Raw genomic sequence first — 20,245 nt, forward strand, 5'->3', positions numbered from 1 at the left:
TTACACTGATATGCAATGTAGACCCATTTCTAATGGCTGTTTCATCCTATGCAACATATGTGGGGGACCTCTGTCCCTCCAGAAGTTGTTGGATTCCAAGTCCCATCATCCCCAGCCAACATGGTCAATATTCAAAGATGCTGAAAGCTGAAATTCAGCATACAGGATGCAACAGATTCTGCACCTCTGCAGTATCGCTTTAGTAGGTACACGCTGCATATTCAGCACGTTAGAATTCCTAAAGCACTTAATCAGAGCAGTATAAGATCCCAGTATAAAGGAAGTTGTTCCCACTCCTCTCTGGTGATTTATCAGTTGAGCTTATGTCTGCTGTGGTTGATTCATGACCCAATATTTAGCTTGCACCTATCTTAATTAAGAGGATTTGGAAACCAAACTCATTGCTACAAAAAAGAATTAATACAGTATTGCAACATTTTACATCTGTCCCTTTGGAATTATTTTCTCATTTATTTTCATTTACCCAGCACAAAGTTTTAAAATTAACTTTAATAAAAGAAAAGTAATATTCCGAGCAAATTGGGAAATTTATCCACAATGAGGCTTTTCCTTGGTCCCTGCATGCACCCCCGCCAAATTGGCTTGGGGGTGTGTGTGTCAGGAGAACTCCCAGAACAGCTTGCAGGCAGAGGAGAGGGGGGAATCGTTCCATCTGGCAAACTGAAATGCTTGCACTGAAGGAAGGGTCGTCATAGTGCTACATCAAATTCCTCCATATATTCACAGAATGGTGAAGTATTTACTCTCCATTGCAAAGGGAGTTGGTAGGCATTTGACTTCTTGTGCTTTTACCTGTAAGAACCAGGTGACACACCTTGAGTGGGGCCGCAAGACAGAACAGACTGGAAAGGAGGATGGTTGCCTGGTGTAGGGGTCTCTGTCTCCCTGTCATTCTCTTTTCCCTGTGCTGTATGGAAGCCAAGGAAAGCACCCGCATGTTGTGTTTTGCACCGTCTGCCAGCAATTCGAGGGAAGGCTGAGGTTCTGCGTGTGTGTGGTGAGCTGATTTCTGAAATGCAACAATAATCACCAAGGCAACAAACTTTAAAAAGGCCTTAAGCTCACATATAAGACAGCTGACTTAGATGCATGTGGAGTTTAGTAAACTGTGTGAGCACAACTGCACATCACAAGAACTGAAAGTGCAAAGCAAAATGTCCCCTTCAAGTGGAGTCCTTCCCATTCAATACAACTTCCAGGAAATACTGTTTTAAGAAGTTAAGAGTATAAAATACCTTTTTATACACTTAAGAAATAATTGCAACCAAATGTTAATTTATATTATTTATAACGCTTAGTGTTTCTGTACTGCAAAGAGGAAGCACTTTGAAAATAGCTAGGAAAATTCACATCACATTTTGATCAAGCAAGACGTCTGCTTCCAATAAAACATTGGCCAAAGAGAAGACAATGTTCATAGACCACATTGCACTCTGCTTCTCTGCTTCCCCTAGGCTCAAGCTTCCACCAGCGCTTCACCTCTTTGGTGTAGAGAAATTGTACCAGTTCTTATCTTCTAGCCTAGTGATGGTGAACTTTTCGCCTTCCAGATGTTGTTGGATCCAATTCCCATTAGCCCTAGGCAGCATGACCAACGATCAGCTCAAACCCAAGCTAAGAACACAAAGTATTCTTCTGCTATATATGGTGAGTGCCCTGGAGATGTAGGATCAGGAAATATTCCTGTTTCTCCTGTCATGCAATAGGCTCTGGAACTAAGTGAAATGAAATCACACACAGAATACTGGCTTCGTTCACACATATGTACATATATCATGTGGGGGTCTTTTATCAATCACACATGACTTTATGTGATGTATTTTCATGTATACATAAATGAAAATAATTAGTACCAAAAGTTCGATATCAAAGCATACCCTGCAAACAAACTAATGAAATGTGGAATCAATGGTTATAGGAAAGTGTACCTTTCAGATAAAAAAATGTAAAACAAGATAAAGCAATATATAATTTCATTAAGTGATTTCATACTCCCTTTTTGCAAAGCAGACGCAGCTGCTTTGTTAATATCACATGAACAGATACAAATGCAGATGAATTGTAATGTTTAGTCTATACATACTGATTATAATTTTAAAATATATTTAAATACCTGACACCAAAAATATAAACCATGTCATTACTTATTTCATTCCTCTGAATTTAGAAGTGTTAGCATCTTCCTCCAATACTTATGCTACTAAATTAAAGACTGACCTAAGGCTATCCGGTAATATTCCATCCAGTCTTCTAGGACATTCTTGATCTTACATCTCAGCACTTTTAATTCTCTGGTAGGGTTGTAGTCTTTGACATGGCTTAGATCCTCTTCTGGAATTCTAGGTATTCTCTCCTGTGGTAATTTTTTTTATCAGAAATCAGATCAAATTATGCGTAGTGACAAAAAAGAAAAAGCAGTAAAAGTAAAAAGGACCAGAAAAAAAAATAGAATGGCTGGTACAAACATTCCCAGAAGATAAAACTAAATAAAGGTTCCAGCAAAGCAGTCTGAACCTGGCACCTCAAACTGAACAGTGTGCCATAGTGGTTAGAGTGTCAGACCTGGGAGACCAGGGTTCTAATCTCTACTTAGCCATGAAGCTTCCTGGGAGTCAATGTCTCTCATCCTAACCTACCTTACAGAGGTGTTGCAAGGATAATATGGTGAGAGGGAAAATTATCTCCATGGAGGAAAGAAAGGGTATAAATATGATGTCACACAAATAAAAATAACAAAAAGGCAACACGCGATCCTTTCTGTAGCAGGTATTCTCTTCCTTATTCTCAGCTGCCTTGTTCCACTTCTCTTGGCCTATATTTTTGTTCTACTCTATTGCTTCCACTTGATCTCACCTCAGCTTCTGCTTTTCCCACACATTATCTCCTAATCTGCCTGCTTCATCCTTCCCTTTGTCCCTTCACCTCAAACCCCTGCCTCCTTCCCTTCTCCTTTCAGTTCATCAAAGTACAACCCATCAAATGGGAGGAATATGTACAAAGCCCTAGACATGACCAGTAGGCAACAATCTTGCCTGGCTTCAACTATTATTTCCTTTGCCTTGGCCCCTGCTTCTTGTGGTCCCCTTTGCTTCTGCCCTTTCCCCTTCTTTCCATCCTCGGTTATCTCCCCGCCCTCTTATTTATATTTATTCAGTCTTCCTTTCTGCGTTTGCAGATATGTGGAATCTTTTTGTGGCACCCAAGCTTCCAGTAAACAGCTGCAAATATTGTACATCTGCCTTTCATTTCTATTGGGTTTGTCAAGACATGTTCCTACGTTATTGTGAAAGAAGGAATCAAAGTTGCATTAGCTGAAGGGGCGTTTTGCCTTCAGGTTTTATGGTGTTAAATCAGCATAACGAAAATAAATTGTAGCAAAATAGGCTGCTGTTACAGTATTCTAGTGGATGGGCAAAGGCAGAGGAAATGTTAGAAAAAAGTAAACTGTAGCAGTGTGAAAATAAAATTACATTTACTTATTTTAATATTGAGTTTCTGACAGCTGCTTACTTCTTTTTTAAGAGATTTTTTTGCATCTTCTGTTTTGCCATGTGTTTTAGAAAATCCTTTTACTGATGTAGATGGTAGATTAACTTCTGTGGATATCTTGCTCTAGAAAACCAAGAGAGAACAAACAACAGAATTTGCTTTAATCATGTGCAATCCATTGAGTTTCTACCCATTTTTCTTGCAGGAGTCTTATAATTTCCCATAGCTACAGGACAAGTAACGAAACAGGCAAACCTTTTGTTGGCAACTGCATCTGCTGTTGAATTGCTACCAGCCACGAAGCACATAACCCCATAGCGGAAGCTAAATTCTGTGTGACTGGCATGAGATTACCTGTAACCAAACAGCAATGTATTTCTGTTTGGCTCCTGGCTGTGATGCAGTAGCTGCTTAAAATACTGCTATGTGCACCCCAATCTCTGAGCAGTGAGAGGTTTCAGGGGTGCTGTCAACACATAACTCATGGTTGGTTTCCTTAAACTGTAGGTCACTGGAGACTGTGGTGTCTTTGTTATATTACGGGATGGTGGGAATTGGGAGTCCCCATCCCTGATGTAGGAGAAAATAATGTAGTGTCTTATCTACATTCATTTGTCTCACTATTGCACTTGCCTGGATACACGCAATCCACTATGACTCTAACATTTGTGTAGGGCTTCCAATAATATTCCCATGAATTTAAATGTCAAGCTGCTCCTGATTTTGAACTGAATGGAGAAGTCCATTTGCAGGGAAACAGTATGTATGTGCAAGAGCTGGAAACGGCCCTCTTCTATCTGTTATTCCTTTTGAAACTACTGTGCAACAAATATTTTACTTCCTGCAAATCCTCTCACAACCAAATTCTCCCACAACCCACCACGGAGGGCTATTATCTCCCTGCAACCTCCCTACAGTCTCTAGCCTGATTGGCATGTTGTGTGGGTTTTTTGCATCATAAGCTATTGCACCATACCAGGTTTTCTAACTGTGGACCAGCCACACCTCGTACCGGTGACAAAGACAAACGCACGCTTTCATGTCGCCACTTGTAAAGCAATCCAACAGCAAAGCGTCCTGCAACCTTCACCGTGATGCACTTGTTAACCTAGGGTAAGACATAAGAGATGTGTACTTCATAGTATTGTTCAGCTAGGAAATTTGCCAAAATGAAGATAGGAAGCCACAAGGGAAATCTGTCACTAACCAGAGAGCTCTTGTTTATGGTGTTCCAGTGTGCTGTGCCCCTCTCCAGGATACTCCATCCCCTCCCTTCCCACCTGATGTTCCATTCCTCCTCCAAAGCAGTTTGGTCCATTTAGCTCAGAATTGTCTATTCTGCTTTGACTGGCTTTGGGGTTTCAGACAGGAGAATTCTCAGGCATACCTGAAAGTGCCAGGGATTGAAGCTACGGCCTTCTGCATGCAAAGCAGGTGTGCTACAAATGAGCCATGGCGCTTTCCCATAAATGCTGTTGTGGGAATACGGGAATCTGTCAACTACTGCATCATCAAAACCATTGGTCCATCTACTTCATTACTGTCAACACTGATTGGCAATGGCTCTCTAGGAGTTCAGACAGGGTTCTCACCCAAGTCTACTTGGGACCTTTCACATGCAGAGCATGTTCTCTACCACACCCCTTTAAAAAAAAACTAGTGTCTGCAAGATATAATTGGGCACATATAATTGCAAGATATAATTAGGCTTCTGTACTTCTTGCCAGATGTAGGTTGCTGGGGTAGTTGTGGAAAGTACAGAGCATAGCTAGTTGCCAGGATTGGATTGGATAGGGTTGGGTTGCCAGATAAAGGGGTGAAATTTAATCTCTACTTCAAATTTTACATCATAGTAAGGAAAGGTCGAGTGCAAACATGACTTTTCTACTCTTGACAGTTTAGTGCTAGGTTAAGCATGTGGCCTTAGGGGGAAAGGGACAGGAGCAAAGCAGTTCAGTTTTAAAGTAATGCAGTTTCCCACTTATCTTCTGCTTTTTTTATTATTATTATAATTATTAGGCTTCTTAAGTCACTTGTTACACAGATGTCTCCAAGCAACTTACAACACATTTAAAAAACTCAATTATACCAAAGCACATGTAATTTATGAAAATATGGATTTGATATATGAATATGATCCTGTTTTGTACCATGATGGCCCAGTCTTCATCATAGTGTTTGTGCTGCTTCAACTTGGAAAGAAGAAAATTGATTCAAAGTATCATTTTCTTCATTAAACTTCGTTCATTAATTTTACTGTGAGCAAGCTTAGGTAGTTAGCTACTTCTGTTAGCTGAAGAATTTACAACACTGTAAATAACAGCATCCCCCAGAAGAAAAGCTATATTAGAAAAAAGAATTAAATAAAAAAAGAATAAATATTACCTGCATAATAACTGGGTCATCAAGCTTCCCTTCTCCAGGCCATTTCCACTGGCGTAGTATTTCTCCATCTTTATTAGTCACCATGCCTCCTTCCTGATTAAATATCATTGCTATGCTGCTGCTGCAGAAACCAAAAGCCAGTTTTTCACGGTGCCATTTAGTAAAACATAATGAGTAACTCAAGCTGTCTACTTTGATCTTGGTGCTTTTAATTAACATAATAATTTGCATGTCTATCACTTCATCTATATATTTATATAGCATTCAACACAGGTGTGCACAGTGGCTGTGAATGAACAATCCAGACTTAAGAAAGTCACAAAATTATTTCGTAACGTAGCCCTTACTTTTTAACTGCAAAACATGAAGGTGCCTGGATAACCCCATGTTAACACTGGTTCTTATTCTAGGCATACTTTACAAGAATCAATGACATATCATATATATTAAATCCCATTGTGGTTTTATCCAAGGCAAAAACCCCACACTTTCATCTGCTAAGGCTATGATCCACAAATCAGCAGAGGCATGCAGCACAGTCTAGGCTGATAGTGTTAAACTAGGTGTGAAAGACTTTGCTCTCCCTTCCCATTCTATTTGATATAAAAAAATTGTGTGTATGGAATGCTTGTAACTCACCATAAGTTGAGTGAAGGATACCTGAACTCAACAAGGCTCTGATTCCACACAGCAAGTTGGTACATGGCCTACTTTGAGCTCTAAACTACCATGTAAATTAAACAAGATTCTTAAGAAAGGGTATAAGAAGTGCTGCACTAGCATAGCACCTTCACTTGTTGTGTCAAGTGTTTTGAACTAACCAATGCAGGTCATCAGGCCCAACTTGATGGATCAGTGGCTGTCGATGCACCATATACGATACAGCAGCGCCGGCTACCACCTTAAGATGTCTGTGCTGTTCTGGGTGGGGTGAATGGAAGCTTTTGAAGCACACTTTTAGTTTGCGAGGGAGTGAGTCATGCTTGAAACTATGTGGGAGCCTTTTAATTATGTCCTACATCCAGTATAGCAAGTACCGCCAAAGGACTGTCTCTCAGTGCCTGCTGCGGTTAACATTTGATGTTAGTTGGGAAGCCCTCTGCAACGTCTCTTCTTACCTGTTAGAGAAGCAAACGCTGCCATGTCCAGAAGGAGTAAATGTTCCAACTAATGCACGGTCGGGACAGTCATTAAATATATTGGTGTACAAGCCACCACAAGGAAGATCAGAGTAACTCTGACAGACTGCAACATGTCCAGAGGGGTAGGTAAATAAAGAGTCAAGGAGTTTGTCTGAGATGGATATGGCATTTCCAGGTGTCTATGTCTAATTACAATGCACATTATTATTATTATTATTATTATTATTATTCCCTGTCCATCTGGCTGGCTTCCAATATATATAAAAACATAATAAAACACTACACATTAAAAAGCTTCCCTATACAGGCTGCTTTCAGGTGTCTTCTAAAAGTTGTATAGTTATATATCTTCTTGACATCTGATGGGAGAAGGCCCTCTACTGGGTTCCCTGTAGCTTCACTTTTCACAGTGAAAGAACCGTCAGAAGATGCTCAGAGCTAGATCTCAGTGTCCAGCTGAACAGGGAGGGAGGAGATGCTCCTTCAGGTAAACAGGGATGAGGCCGTTTAGGGCTCTAATGGTCAGTACCAACACTTTGAATTGTGCTCAGAAATTTACTGGGTGCCATCTTAGCACTAACTATTGCTGGTAAGGTGGAGAAATCTAGCTGTGCAGCAGATCATCAAACTGCCCAGAGAGAGAGATTGAATTGGGCTCAGTGACCAACAACAATGCCAATACAGTTCTCTGAGGAGCAATGAAAAAGGTCCCAAGCTGAAAGCACCATCTAAACTCTGGCTGCTGCATTTCCCACCAACTGCAATCTCCGAGGCATCTTCAAGGACAGCCTTGTGTAGTGCAAATTACAATAGTACAAACAGGAGTTTACAAGAATATGGATAATCATGGCCATGCTAGCCATGTCCAGGAAAGCTAAACCAAGCATGCTTGGAAAAAGATACTCCATGGAAGTGGATTACAGGCATACTTTCCCCACCCTCCACCAAGGCAATGGACCTGATCTTTTAGGGAAGTCCAACCACAGTCAGAAAAGACCAGCTTTCTGTTTCTCAGATCTGGAAGCTACCAAACCACAAGCACCTCTCCCTTGCCAGGACTCAGCTTCAGTTTAGTGTCCTCATTCAAGCCATTACTATTTATGGTATAATGAAGAACCTTTAAAATACTATAAAAATAATTTTAAAATAAAGATTGCCAAACAGCTATGGGGAGATGGGTATGTATGACGCATAACACCAGATACATCCAGTGAACTGCTAAAAAGGTGCCTGCAATAACGACATGCAGCCATGACTGCAACAACTCTAATATTAGCGCCTGCTTTCTCTCACTCATAATACATGTAGAACTGAACTAAAAATTGCACCGAGGAGTCACTATTCGGATGTACAAGCATGAATGGCTTGTGTGATGCAACTGTAAATGACTCATTCTATTTCTTGTCTACTGTACATTTGACTGCAGCTCAAACTTGCTCGGTGCTTATTCAGAGGATTTACCAAGTATCCATCTCAAAAGTTCGAAACTATAAGCAGCCACTGTGGTACGCAGCAGTGACCCATCTGTGCTAAAGTGGATGCTATCATGAATGACTTTCCACATCACCACTGTTGGCAGGTGTTTGTCTGCTCAGATAGATGTATGTATGGATAGATAGATAGCTAGATAGATATAGACATGCAAAGTCCTATTTCTATATAAAACTTTAGACAGTTTGAGGTTTAGTAAGTTCAAGTGCTAAGGGGTCCTTTCTGAGTTTTCTCAAATCAGCAGCATGTAATAATCTAAAAATTTGACATTAAAGTGTGTAGGAACAAAAATGCTTGGGTCATGACTCACGACTTTCCTTCTTTTCAGTTTGGATAAAAGGTTTTAAAGCAAGTCCCGCCCCCCCAAAAAAACCCACATTTTTGATTCCAGACTCAACCTGCATAAAATCGCACACCATTATTTGGAAACAGGTTTTTCCAAACGTCTTGCTCCTGTAAAGTGATCTAGAACCTTTTACAGTTCAATCCTTAAAGATGTTTACTCAGAAATCCTAAAGAATTTTGCTTCCTACCTGCCAAGTGAATTAAGTAATTTTAAATCCATGCTTTTTCTTTGTTGTAGGAATGCTTCCTCCCATTCCTGCTAGATGGAATTCTCTTTCATGTTACACTTTCAAAGGATATTAAATGAAGGATGATCCATCAACCAATCCATAGTGCAGTTTTTTTAAGGCTGGCTCAGCTTGTTTGATCACTGGCAACTGTGGTTTTTCATACAAGCTCTCAGAAGAGACTTTCTTACTGGGCCGCCCTTTGATGTTTTGGGGAAAGGTTTCCTTCTTGATATCACCATAATGACGAAGAATAATAGGCTTGTCAAATCCTGATTCTTTCAGCTTAGACAGCTGTTCAGTTCTGTTTGGAAGATTTTTTTTAATCAATTATTTACTAAGAAATTCTCTTAAATAATGTCTTCAACATAGCTAACATTTAGGCTGAAAAAATTCAGCTTTCTATATGATCTGAATGAGCAATGTAGTATAGCATATTCCAGGCACCAGTCTTCTATTCATCTGAGTAAAAAGCAGTTCAATTCAATCCAAACCCTGTAAGAGCTTTGAAAATACATTTTATATTCAGAAAGAAAAACAGTTTAGAATGTAAGTTGCAAGTCTAAACTCACTTGCCTTCTGCTCAGGCAACTTGGTAGAGTCCTAATACAGATTCCGAACACAGACATCCTAATCTATACTACGTTTGATCCCCATTTTACATTTTTGGTTTTATTTTCAAAAGATCTTCACCAATTAAAGGTAAAGGTAAAGGTACCCCTGCCCGTATGGGCCAGTCGTGTCCGACTCTAGGGTTGCGTGCTCATCTCGCTCTAGAGGCCGGGAGCCAGCGCCGTCTGAAGACACTTCTGGGTCACATGGCCAGTGTGACAAAGCTGCAGCTGGCGAGCCAGCGCAGCACACAGAAACGCCGTTTACCTTCCCGCTATAAAGCGGTACCTATTTATCTACTTGCACTTAAGGGTGCTTTCAAACTGCTAGATGGGCAGGAGCTGGGACCAAACGACGGGAGCTCACCCCATTGCGGGGATTCGAACCGCCGACCTTACGATCAGCAAGTCCTAGGCACTGAGGTTTTACCCACAGCGCCACCCGCGTCCCACCTTCACCAATTATTTGCCTGTTATTCTGAATAATCACATTAATAAAGCTACACCAACCAGTGTGAAGGCTCAATCCCAGTCCAGACTTAGTGGTAAGTACTTCTGAGTCAATAGTTGTCCCATGTCCCTTTTACACAGAAACTTGCACGTCACCTGCAGCTCTTAAGTATCCTAGCAGATACTGAGCTACAGTACCAGCAAAACAGGGAAAATGCAAAAGAGCAGCTAGCTTTCATCACTGTAGGTGCTGAAGGAGAGTGAGGGTTATATTGTTTTGCCTTGCACTTGCATAAGCTACCATGTGTACTTCATTCAAAGAAGAGCTACTGGACTGGACTGTCCTTTCCATCGGTAGGCAACATATTTACTCTATGAGCCTTCAAGCAGCTTTATTTCAATGTCACTATGAATTTTCTCATAGTCTATATATTACACATTGCTGACTTTGAGAGTCAGATATCCAAACCTTTAACTGAAGGCAGGAATTAAGCAGGAAAGCATTCCAGAAGCTTGTAATTCTAAATATTAATTAGAAGAAATCTAAGGAGAACCCTTGACTGGAAGCCAACATTCCTTACACCTTAAACTCTGCAACAAGATAGCACTCAGGACACCTTTTTGCTGACCAGGCTAGGAATAAGCATTCAATAACACTAAGTCAAGTGCAATAGCATTGGCACAGAAACCTGGCAGCAGTCAGCACTGTACCTTCCAAAATGAGGATCAGGATTTCAGTGCCAGGTCTATGTGCCAATAGGGGTGATAAACACTGGAAAAAGAAAACATACTCTCCTCCTCTGGGATGGATTGGTTTGCAGAGATTTTGTCTATATACCGTATTTTTCGCTCTATAAGACGCACCAGACCACAAGACGCACCTAGTTTTTGGAGGAGGAAAACAAGAAAAAAATAATTCTGAATTTCAGAAGCCAGAACAGCAAGAGGGATCGCTGCGCAGCGAAAGCAGCAATCCCTCTTGCTGTTCTGGCTTCTGGGATAGCTGCACAGCCTGGATTTGCTCCATAAGACGCACACACATTTCCCCTTACTTTTTAGGAGGGAAAAAGGGAGTCTTATAGAGCAAAAAATACGGTAATTATATCTCAGATGAAAATAAATCTTCCAATAATAATATAAAACATACAAGTGTAAGAACAGTTCTAGCTAACAGAAGATAGTCATTTGATCTCAGTTCATCAAGATTAATCGAGTTATTCACTTAGAACTGTACAGACTTCTGAAAATGATATAGTTATTGTTTTTCAAAAATACTTGATAGGATTAATTAAGTCCGCACTACATTGGGGACATTTTTTAAAATTACCAGACATCATGATTCTGAGGTTGTTATCCCTAAGAAAAAAAGTATCTTCATTTCCCATTCCTGTCAAATACCAAATATTCAATGTTCAATTATTTAATTCCCCCCCCCCCCAGAGGAAATGAGTTTCTGTAATGTGGTTTTGCAACATGATTTTATGTTCCACATCAAGGCTAGCCCAAGACATTTTACTTTCTGAGGGAAAAGACCAGAGGATGCTGCCACCCTAGTCTACGTCCAAAACCTGCCTGGACTGGCAGTAGATTCTTATGTCCAAACTTTGCTGCACCTGAGGGAAGCAGGAAACATAGGGAAGACCACTTGGCACACAAATTCCCAGCACCACTTGCCTGAGGTGAAAGCCCTACTCTGCCTAATGGTATGGTCAGCCCTGCTCCACAGGGTCATACAGGATTGCTCTTGGGCCCAACAGTGATTGCATGAAGGCACCAACTGCATGAAACAACACTTTCACATGAGGACTTTTCACACTGTGTGATTTGTGCAGTCACAGTGGCTAAAAAAGCAGATGCTTTGATTATGAAAAACTGAAACGGCTGTCATATATGGGTCCCAATTGGAAGCACCAATTCAGGCCATTGGTTCATACAGCCAGTTTCATACAGCCTTTCCAGTTAGAAAACGCCAGAGGCCCTGCATACTCTCCCGTGGACTTCTCTGAGCATCTGTGTTAGCAATTTAACACATCTTAAACTATCTCTGGTTATTTTAGCATGTAATAAAATAGAAAACTTTCAGTTTAACAAGAATAGATTTTAAAAGCCATAATACAAAATCCCATTTTAATATTACATTTCGATCTTTGCCATTCGTAATCTTTCCACTGCCCAGACATACGGTGCTTTCCATTCTAGGTCTTTAGAGTCACAGTCAGAATGTTGAAAAACCCAACCTTTATGAAGAAATGAAAAAACTCATAATTAGTTATCTGAAATGCTCCAAATAAATAAATTTTAAGCGCCTGTCAAATTCCAAGACATCAGGACATTTTTTGATTAATAAAAAAAATACATTTAAAAGTTAAGAAAGCTAGTTTGTTAACACAAACACAAGTATTAGTTATTGTTAGAAGTAAAGACCATCTTTAATATTTTCTTTTTCATTCCCTATTACAGTCATCCACCAGAACCAAGTAACCTAAAAATAAAATAAAAATAGTTTCCTCAAGTATCATCTCTTGGTAGTCCTACTAGAAGAAAGGGGAATGGCAGCCTAGAAGAGGGTGAGGGCATCTAGCATAATCTTTGTCGTACACTAAAGATGGACCTCTTTCCCCTGCCCTTTGACCGTTAAGATATTTTGTGTTGTGAGACGCAGCTCTTTTGTCTATATTGTTTTCCCTCTTTTTAAAGCTGTTTTACTTTTGTCACCCCCATCCCACCCTCATAACTGTATCATTATAATGATGTAACCCACCCTGGGGCCCTATGGTGAAGGGAAGGTAAGATATCTTATACAGTAAATGAATAAGCTAGCTCCCCTCCAACTGTAGCTCATTAATCTAAACATTAACCTGAATGAAGAAAGAGAGAGTGCACACATAATACCTCTTTCCTTGCATAGTTTTGATGACAGTGAGAAACTGATTGCAAAAGGTGAATCATTGCTATATTGCTGAGGGACTGCAGCTAAATAGGAGAGAAAAGAAATGTATTGATCATGAGTCCTCAGCAGCATAAGCACACATAATCACAGTTCTTTATTAAGAACTGTTTGCTGTTTTATAATTACAAACTTGCAAAGAGCTAGGTAATGGCCAGAGTAAGTGCTTATGTGCTGTTAACTTTTTTCATTATTGAATGAAGTGCTCTGGGTACAGATTGCCTCTCCTGGCTGAATACTATGATTACTTTTTCACTCACCTTGAAATGGGAAAGAGAAGCTTCTGTAATAAATGGTTTGAAAAACTGCCTAGTTTATTTTCAGTTCCACCCCCCCCCCAAGTCCTTGTACCTCTCTAACTTCAGCTGCAAAGGCCATTTGCTGGTATTCTTCAGCAACTTTCCTCAATTAATCACAAGAGATCTCTCACTTCCACTTGTGATTGTGGCCTGGGATGAAGATAGTAAATTTCAGAGCTGGCATTTTCTCTCTAGCCTAGATGTGTTAAGAATAAATATCATTCTAAATGAGTGATGGACAACTGGTTTTTTGTGTGGTCATATTTACTGGTATAGAGTAAAAACCAATCAGTTGGTATTAGCATAAAAACCAATCAGTTTGCTCCTATTCCTATATGTAAAAGTTGCCCCAGACCATCCCACATGTTGGTGGAGTGCATGCAAGCCCTCCCCACCTCCTTCCAGGGCTGAAAACGCATGGCAGCAATTGCACACCAAACAAACACTTGCAATATTGTTGCCCCCTGTAGTATATTGGCCAAGCTGAACCGCCCTCTGCTATGTGATGCTGGAATATTAAATATTAAGAGAAAACCAGTAAAATTCCTTACTCTTGCTTCCATTGAGTCTGTTTGACAGAGTTCCAGGATTGTCCATTCCTTTTGTCACACCCATGGGAAAATCAACACTTTTCCTGCTTTTCCTTTTCACATTTTTAGCCGTCTCATAGTCAGTATATTCAAATGTAGGTGGCAATCTGTTGGACTCCGCTGATGCTTGCCTTCTCCTTGATTTAAAGTTTTTGTATGCTAATTCCTGCAAATATTTTTTATTTTGCCAGACACCTTCAATGAGATCTTTCCAACTGGAGCTCAATATATTTAAAACCCCTTGTGGTAAAATAAACTTAAACTTGGTAAACTGCTTCAACGTTTCTTCCAGCTCACACAATATGGTAGCAGCCATGTATTTATGTTCTTCCAGTGAAGTTGACCGTAGGTCTTCTTCTGTAGGTGGAAGTGAAGGTATTTGGGAGAGGCAAGCCAGAGGATTCTCACAAATGTTTATGGATATAGAAGGATCATCTGTCTTAGTAGAAACTGGTTCTTTCTTTGCTATACTGTCTTTCACAAAAGAATAATTTATTTCCCTGTGTTCATCCATGCATCCAGAGTTCCTGCATGTGGACAGTAAATGTATATTAAGCCTTTAATTCCAGAATTCAGACTTTTCTGAAATGTAGGTCTCATACTAAGCGGGTCTGTAGGTCTGCCACTGGGCTGGGAGAGGGGTGTCAAATGTTGCATGTTGGACTACCCTGATATAGACCAAATGCTATAGGTGTGAAGAAGACATAACTTCAGACACACCTATATATATTTTCAGGCTTAAATTCTTATGAGAACAGCAGGACTTAGGTAAGTAGGAAGTACAGAAGAAATACGTGCTTCCTGCTGGAACAGTTCCCTTTTACATCCTAATCATCCTTTAAAAAAATAAAATTAGAACAATTTTCAAGTTGCAATATGCCCTTAAGAGTTTTCCCATTTGAACTTTCCAATCAACAAAAACGGGGGAAAGACTACATTTTAATACAATATATCAATTCATTAATGCATTCAATCAGTTATTGCAATTTAAGTACGTCACCACTATTACCTGTGAATTTCATGAGGATCTGTATCTGTGCTGATTAAATTTATATCAACAAAGTGTTCTCCTGGTTCTATTTTCATATTTCGCTTTCGTTTACCGGTAGTTTTGAGCTAAAATAAAATATAGGATTTTATTAAACCCTTAATAGATTTGGAGAGAGCAATAATAACGTATCAAATATGGGACGGGAAGTACCTGGTCAAAGAAATATATGGGTTCTTGTTCCAGGGTTTCAGCCATTTCTCTCGGTAGGATTTTGTGCCTACAAAGATAAAATATGAATATACCAAGAAAAATGGAACACAAGAATACAAATGGTTGCATTTTTAAATGAAATATAACCAAGACAAAAAAATTAAAAAATTGTCCAGTAGCACCTTAGAGACCAACTAAGTTTGTTCTGGGTATAAGCTTTCGTGTGCTTATGCCCAGAACAAACTTAGTTGGTCTCTAAGGTGCTACTGGACAATTTTTTTAATATTTTAATTTATTTCAACTGCGGCAGACCAACACGGCTACCTACCTGAATCTATAACCAAGACAGATTTGGTGTTCCTAAAGTAGTATCTAACAGAAATTGAAAACGTAGCAGGCCTTCTCAAGTGTACAACTGTGCACATAAAGCTCTCATGGGAGAGAAGTATTTTGCATTCCGCATTGTTATCAGTGGAGTGAGACTTGTAGCTAATGAATGACACCTGTAGCCATTTAATTGGTGTAATGTGGTATAGTGTGTTTGTGTGTATATATATATATATACACACACACACACACACACATCCAGACAGTTTGGAAATAGTTTGACTTCTTTGCAATGGGGTACTAATTTTATGCAACTCCTTGCAGAAGTGAGATCTAAAACATATTTGAACCAGGTGAAGAAAGGAACAGTTGTGGTAGAACAACTAGCTTTCAAATATGGACATTAAGACAAAACTAATATTGCAAATCTATTGCTTTAAATGAAATACAAACTGATCCAAGGATACAATTGACAAAACTGCCATTTCTAGTGTTATGCCAAGGACTACCTGCATTTGAAACCAAAATAAATATTAAATTGTTTCCTAACTTCTGTGAATAAAATTTGTTTATGTATCCAGTGCATTTATTTGTAGCTTGAATAGTTAATGCATATTTTCACATTAATTAATTTTGGCTTTGATTCTATAACATCAAAATAATATTAAGGGCATATTATTATACAGACTGATATAAACTTATAATACATACACTTCTGAATTAAGGCTGACAAGCCATCTGTCTCATAGTAGGTCAGGAATATATGTTCACCTTTTATAGCTGTATCATTGCTTTAAAGCCATAATCTTTATTATACCTAATACTGAACAGATCATTTGCTTTAAATGTGACTGTTCTGGAGCCAAGCCAATGGTGTTAAGAATGAGACTAAAATTACTGTATATTGCCATTTCAATAAAGTTGAATTCATTTTTCGGCTTTAAATAATTAGCCAATCATTTGGCAATGCAAATGGATAGCAATGGTTACAAACTCAACTCCTTTCATTGACAAACACGTCTTCAAAAATAAAACAAAAAAGTATACAAAGATATTTTGATGCATTAAAAACAATGTAAACTCCATAGTTATGCAACTCCTTTGTGACATTTTGTAGTAGTGAACATGCTGGATATTATGTTATTGAATTCCAGGCTGGATATTAAGTTTATAAAGGTGGGGGGCAGGGAGAGAAAGGTGCCTTGATGCTGAAGCCACAAAGTCTGCGTTTAGTCACAGTCTTTAAGTTGGGCTGTAAGAGAATACTGCAGATGGCAGGTCCACACCATACATTTAAAGCACATCCAAAGCACATATAAAACACATGACTTCACCTGAAGAATCCTGAGAACTTCAGTTTGTTAAAGATGTTGTCCATGAGCAGGGCGGGACTTAGGTTTGATGAGGCCCTAAGCTACTGAAGGTAATGGGGCCCTTTATATGTCCAATTGTCCTTTCTCAACAAAAAATTGTAGCTGTTTTTTTTTTGTGTTGAATATACGCTATATGGTAATTTATGGACCTAATAGATATCTAAAGCCAGTTGCACATAACAAAATATGTATTTTATCAAAGTAATTGTTGAACTTATATTTTGGATATGTACATACAGGTTTTTTTCCCTTTAATTTTTTTGGGGGCCCCCAAAAGAGTGGGGCCCTAAGCTATAGCTTGTTTAGCTTATACGTAAATCCAGCACTGTCCATGAGTGAATGCAGCCCATAGGCTGAAAAAAGCTTCTCCATTACTGATGTATAAGATTGCAGCCTTAACTGAACTAAGCCATACTATGTGCTATGCAGGTTTCAGGTGGCACCTCGGGCTTTGCACCTTGGGACAAGGAAGCAAATGTATTTCATGACATTTTGGCTGATGCAATTGTAGGTACTGCCCTTCTGCAGATTTTGGATTTTTCAAATAAAATAAACATTTAATATGTTTTAATGCTTTTAGATGTTTTTGAATGTTTATTTTTAATTGCATTGTTTTACCACTTTGGTGTTAGCTGCTCTGGGCTCTTTTGGAAGAAAATGTCGGGATCAAATTTTAATAAATAATATCAGCAATAATTTATTGATTGCTCTAGTTTACAAAAGTTAGCAATAAAGCCAGACTTAAACTTTCATCTTCAGACACAATGTAAAAAGAGTTTCGTTAAATTCAAGAAACACCTTTACATTTTATGCGATCATGTTGGTTATATTTATCAAATGTGGTTAATACGGCTTACTCCCTTTTTTCATATCTCCAGCTGTCTTCCACCAGTATTTAGAAGGTTATCATTAATGCCATAGATTTACAGGTATTTATGGACTGTTCTGATAAACTGAACAAACAAAATAATTCCCTGTTAAAACTCTTCCTTAATATAGATACAGATAATCCCTTGCTATCTGTCTGTGTTGTACTCTCTCTTTTCAAACCTCCCTTGTATGATTCTGTTTGTATATAGTCAATAAATCTTATAACGTACCTTAGAAGTCTTCCCACAGAGAGCAGATCTTGCTTGTCAGTAATGTAAAATGTAACAGTTAAAAGCTTTCAAAGTGAACAGAATAAAAGTTGCCTCTCTGTGGTCGCAGTCAGTCAACACAGTGTTGAAAAGCCCTGTTGCTTAGTTACCACATGGTGTGGATTATACCAAACCATACTTCCTTCCTGCAGCCACTTCTAAGCTTTAAGCAGCAAGCTAGCCACTATTAAAGGTACTCATATACACACCAGCATAAGTACCGTAAATGGCTATTAGGATGTTTAACTGCTCCAGATGGTGGCTGATATTATTTCACTGAAAACAAAGCTTTTGCTTAGCTTCAGTGCTTTGTCACCATCATTTAGTGCCCTACCCTAAAAAAGAACCATGGAAGCTCAAGTTTGTTGACAGTGCACAGAGTTGTTGACTCTGTGAGGGAAAGCTAACATTCCCAGGATTCCTTGGGGCTGCTTTAAATGTCCCACTTTTAACAAGCTATAGAGTAAGAACTTATTAAGATCCTGCTACATCAGGCCAAAGGCCCATTTAGTCCAGCATCCTGTTCCCTCCACGACCAACCAGATGCCTATGAGAAGTCCGCAAGCAGGACTGGATTGCCACTTGTGATTCCCAGCAACTGGTTGTTGGCATCCGTCTGTCTCAGGAGACAAAGGAGGAGTGCACCTTTGAGGGTATTCAGAGGAATACTGCCACTAACAGTGGAGAGAGAATAGAGCCATCACGTAGATATTAATAGTGTTATCCTCCATAAATTTGTCTAGTAATCTTTTTAAGTCAACCAAGTTTATTAAGTAATCTTAATAAAATGGAAACACTGGGAAACCTTCCATCTCAAATTAAGTGAATGTATTAAGGGCTGAAGTGGCAGTCAGCTCTAGAACAGACTAGTACCCTGTTCAATTCAATTGTTCAGTATTGCTTTTTAAAGAAAAACACATTGCCCCAAAACTGCAATATTCAATTGAAACTCTGAATCAAGGCAATTAAGTGGGGTAAGGGGGATGCAGCACTTCCATATAGTACCATACAGGGACAGGCTTTTTATTCTGCCCCCTCAGTAATAAACATAAGCTGCTAGAACTGTCCTTAGTAAATTCTCTTTTCCTGTCTTCCAGTTTGGGGGCCAATACATTTAATATAACTGGGAAGATTTACAATAAAGGAAAGCCCTGCTTACTTTCCCTGCATTGTTATATACAGTATTGATCAATGAAAGAGGCCAGATCTGTCTCTCCCTCATCAACCAAAGCAGTTGTTTTGGTCCAGTTGGCCATGCATGCATTCTGCACCTCCACCTCCCACAATTATTTTTCTGGCTGATAACTGGGCATTAATTTTTTTCTGGCATGAAAACACATTGGTGGGCATATAGCATTTGTTTGGCTTGAGAACAGCTTGGTAGGCATTTGGCTGCGATGTTTTAATTTTATTAAAATTAAGTTATTTCATAACTTAAGTAGCTCCCCTGATCCAGCTCTAGTAGCACACACATCCCCATTCACATCCAACAGATGTTAGTTATCATTCATTAAATGACAATACTCTCAGAATGAGCACTGATGGGTGCAGATGTGCATCTGTGGGTATCACTTGCTGAATGAGGTAATTACAATTAAAAACAATAGAGAATTGACAACATACTAAAATGAGGGGGGAAACAATGTGTGGCGAACATCTTGTCAGCTAGGTATGCTCCTAGTCTATTTAGCTGGGTGTAGCTTATAGTACTTTTCAGGCGCATGTTGGGCCTATGATCCATCCTATATCGCAATAGAACATGAGTTAAGTCTCTGAAGCAACTTTTTTCAAATTCAGCATTTTAGATTAGTGATAGAAGCTGACAAATCCAGTCTTGTCGAATTTACGGTGCCATGTACACATCTGATGAAATGGGCTCTGGTCCAGGGACAATTTATGCCAGAATAAAATGTGCTGGGTTGCAATCCCGCTACCGTTTTTGATAAAAGGAAGACTCACTCGCTGAACTCAACGGGGCTTCCTTTGGAATGGACAGACAAGCAGCCATGGGTTTGCGCGCTTACTCTTTTAAGGTGCCATGAAGCTCTCTACGTTAAGTTTTGCTGCAACCTACTCAGGGAAATTGGTTTCGAGGAGCGGGGGAGGGGGGGACCCAACAACCACGTGGTGTGGAGAGAGGAGGCCCAGGCGACAGCATGAGCTATGAGCCCGGCCCTAAACTGCACCTCCCACGGACAGCCTCACAGA

At 39.4% G+C, this 20,245-nt stretch overlaps 1 protein-coding gene across 4 annotated transcripts in view; it reads right to left on the minus strand.

Moving 5' to 3' along the window:
* LOC309378511 (uncharacterized protein) overlaps positions 1-20,137 on the minus strand; it is a 31,140-nt gene extending 11,003 nt beyond the window's left edge. The window contains exons 1-13 of one of the 4 annotated variants that reach the window (XM_081926623.1): positions 19,997-20,137; positions 15,199-15,265; positions 15,007-15,113; positions 13,959-14,524; positions 13,054-13,134; positions 12,299-12,398; positions 9,174-9,404; positions 7,014-7,163; positions 5,896-6,016; positions 4,487-4,618; positions 3,532-3,633; positions 2,239-2,374; positions 814-1,030 (exon numbers count right to left, since the gene is read on the minus strand). In XM_081926623.1, coding sequence (XP_081782749.1) covers positions 814-1,030; positions 2,239-2,374; positions 3,532-3,633; positions 4,487-4,618; positions 5,896-6,016; positions 7,014-7,163; positions 9,174-9,404; positions 12,299-12,398; positions 13,054-13,134; positions 13,959-14,524; positions 15,007-15,113; positions 15,199-15,243 — 1,988 coding nt within the window. In that variant the 5' untranslated portion in view covers positions 15,244-15,265; positions 19,997-20,137. Of the gene's footprint in view, positions 1-813; positions 1,031-2,238; positions 2,375-3,531; positions 3,634-4,486; positions 4,619-5,895; positions 6,017-7,013; positions 7,164-9,173; positions 9,405-12,298; positions 12,399-13,053; positions 13,135-13,958; positions 14,525-15,006; positions 15,114-15,198; positions 15,266-17,998 lie in introns of all 4 variants that reach the window. The other 3 variants (XM_081926624.1, XM_081926622.1, XM_081926625.1) reach the window with 3 other exon arrangements.
* Between the last annotated feature and the right edge of the window lie 108 nt (positions 20,138-20,245).

This window comes from Podarcis melisellensis, assembly GCF_964234715.1.
Source record: "Podarcis melisellensis genome assembly, chromosome: 10".
In the NCBI taxonomy this organism is placed as follows: domain Eukaryota; kingdom Metazoa; phylum Chordata; class Lepidosauria; order Squamata; family Lacertidae; genus Podarcis; species Podarcis melisellensis.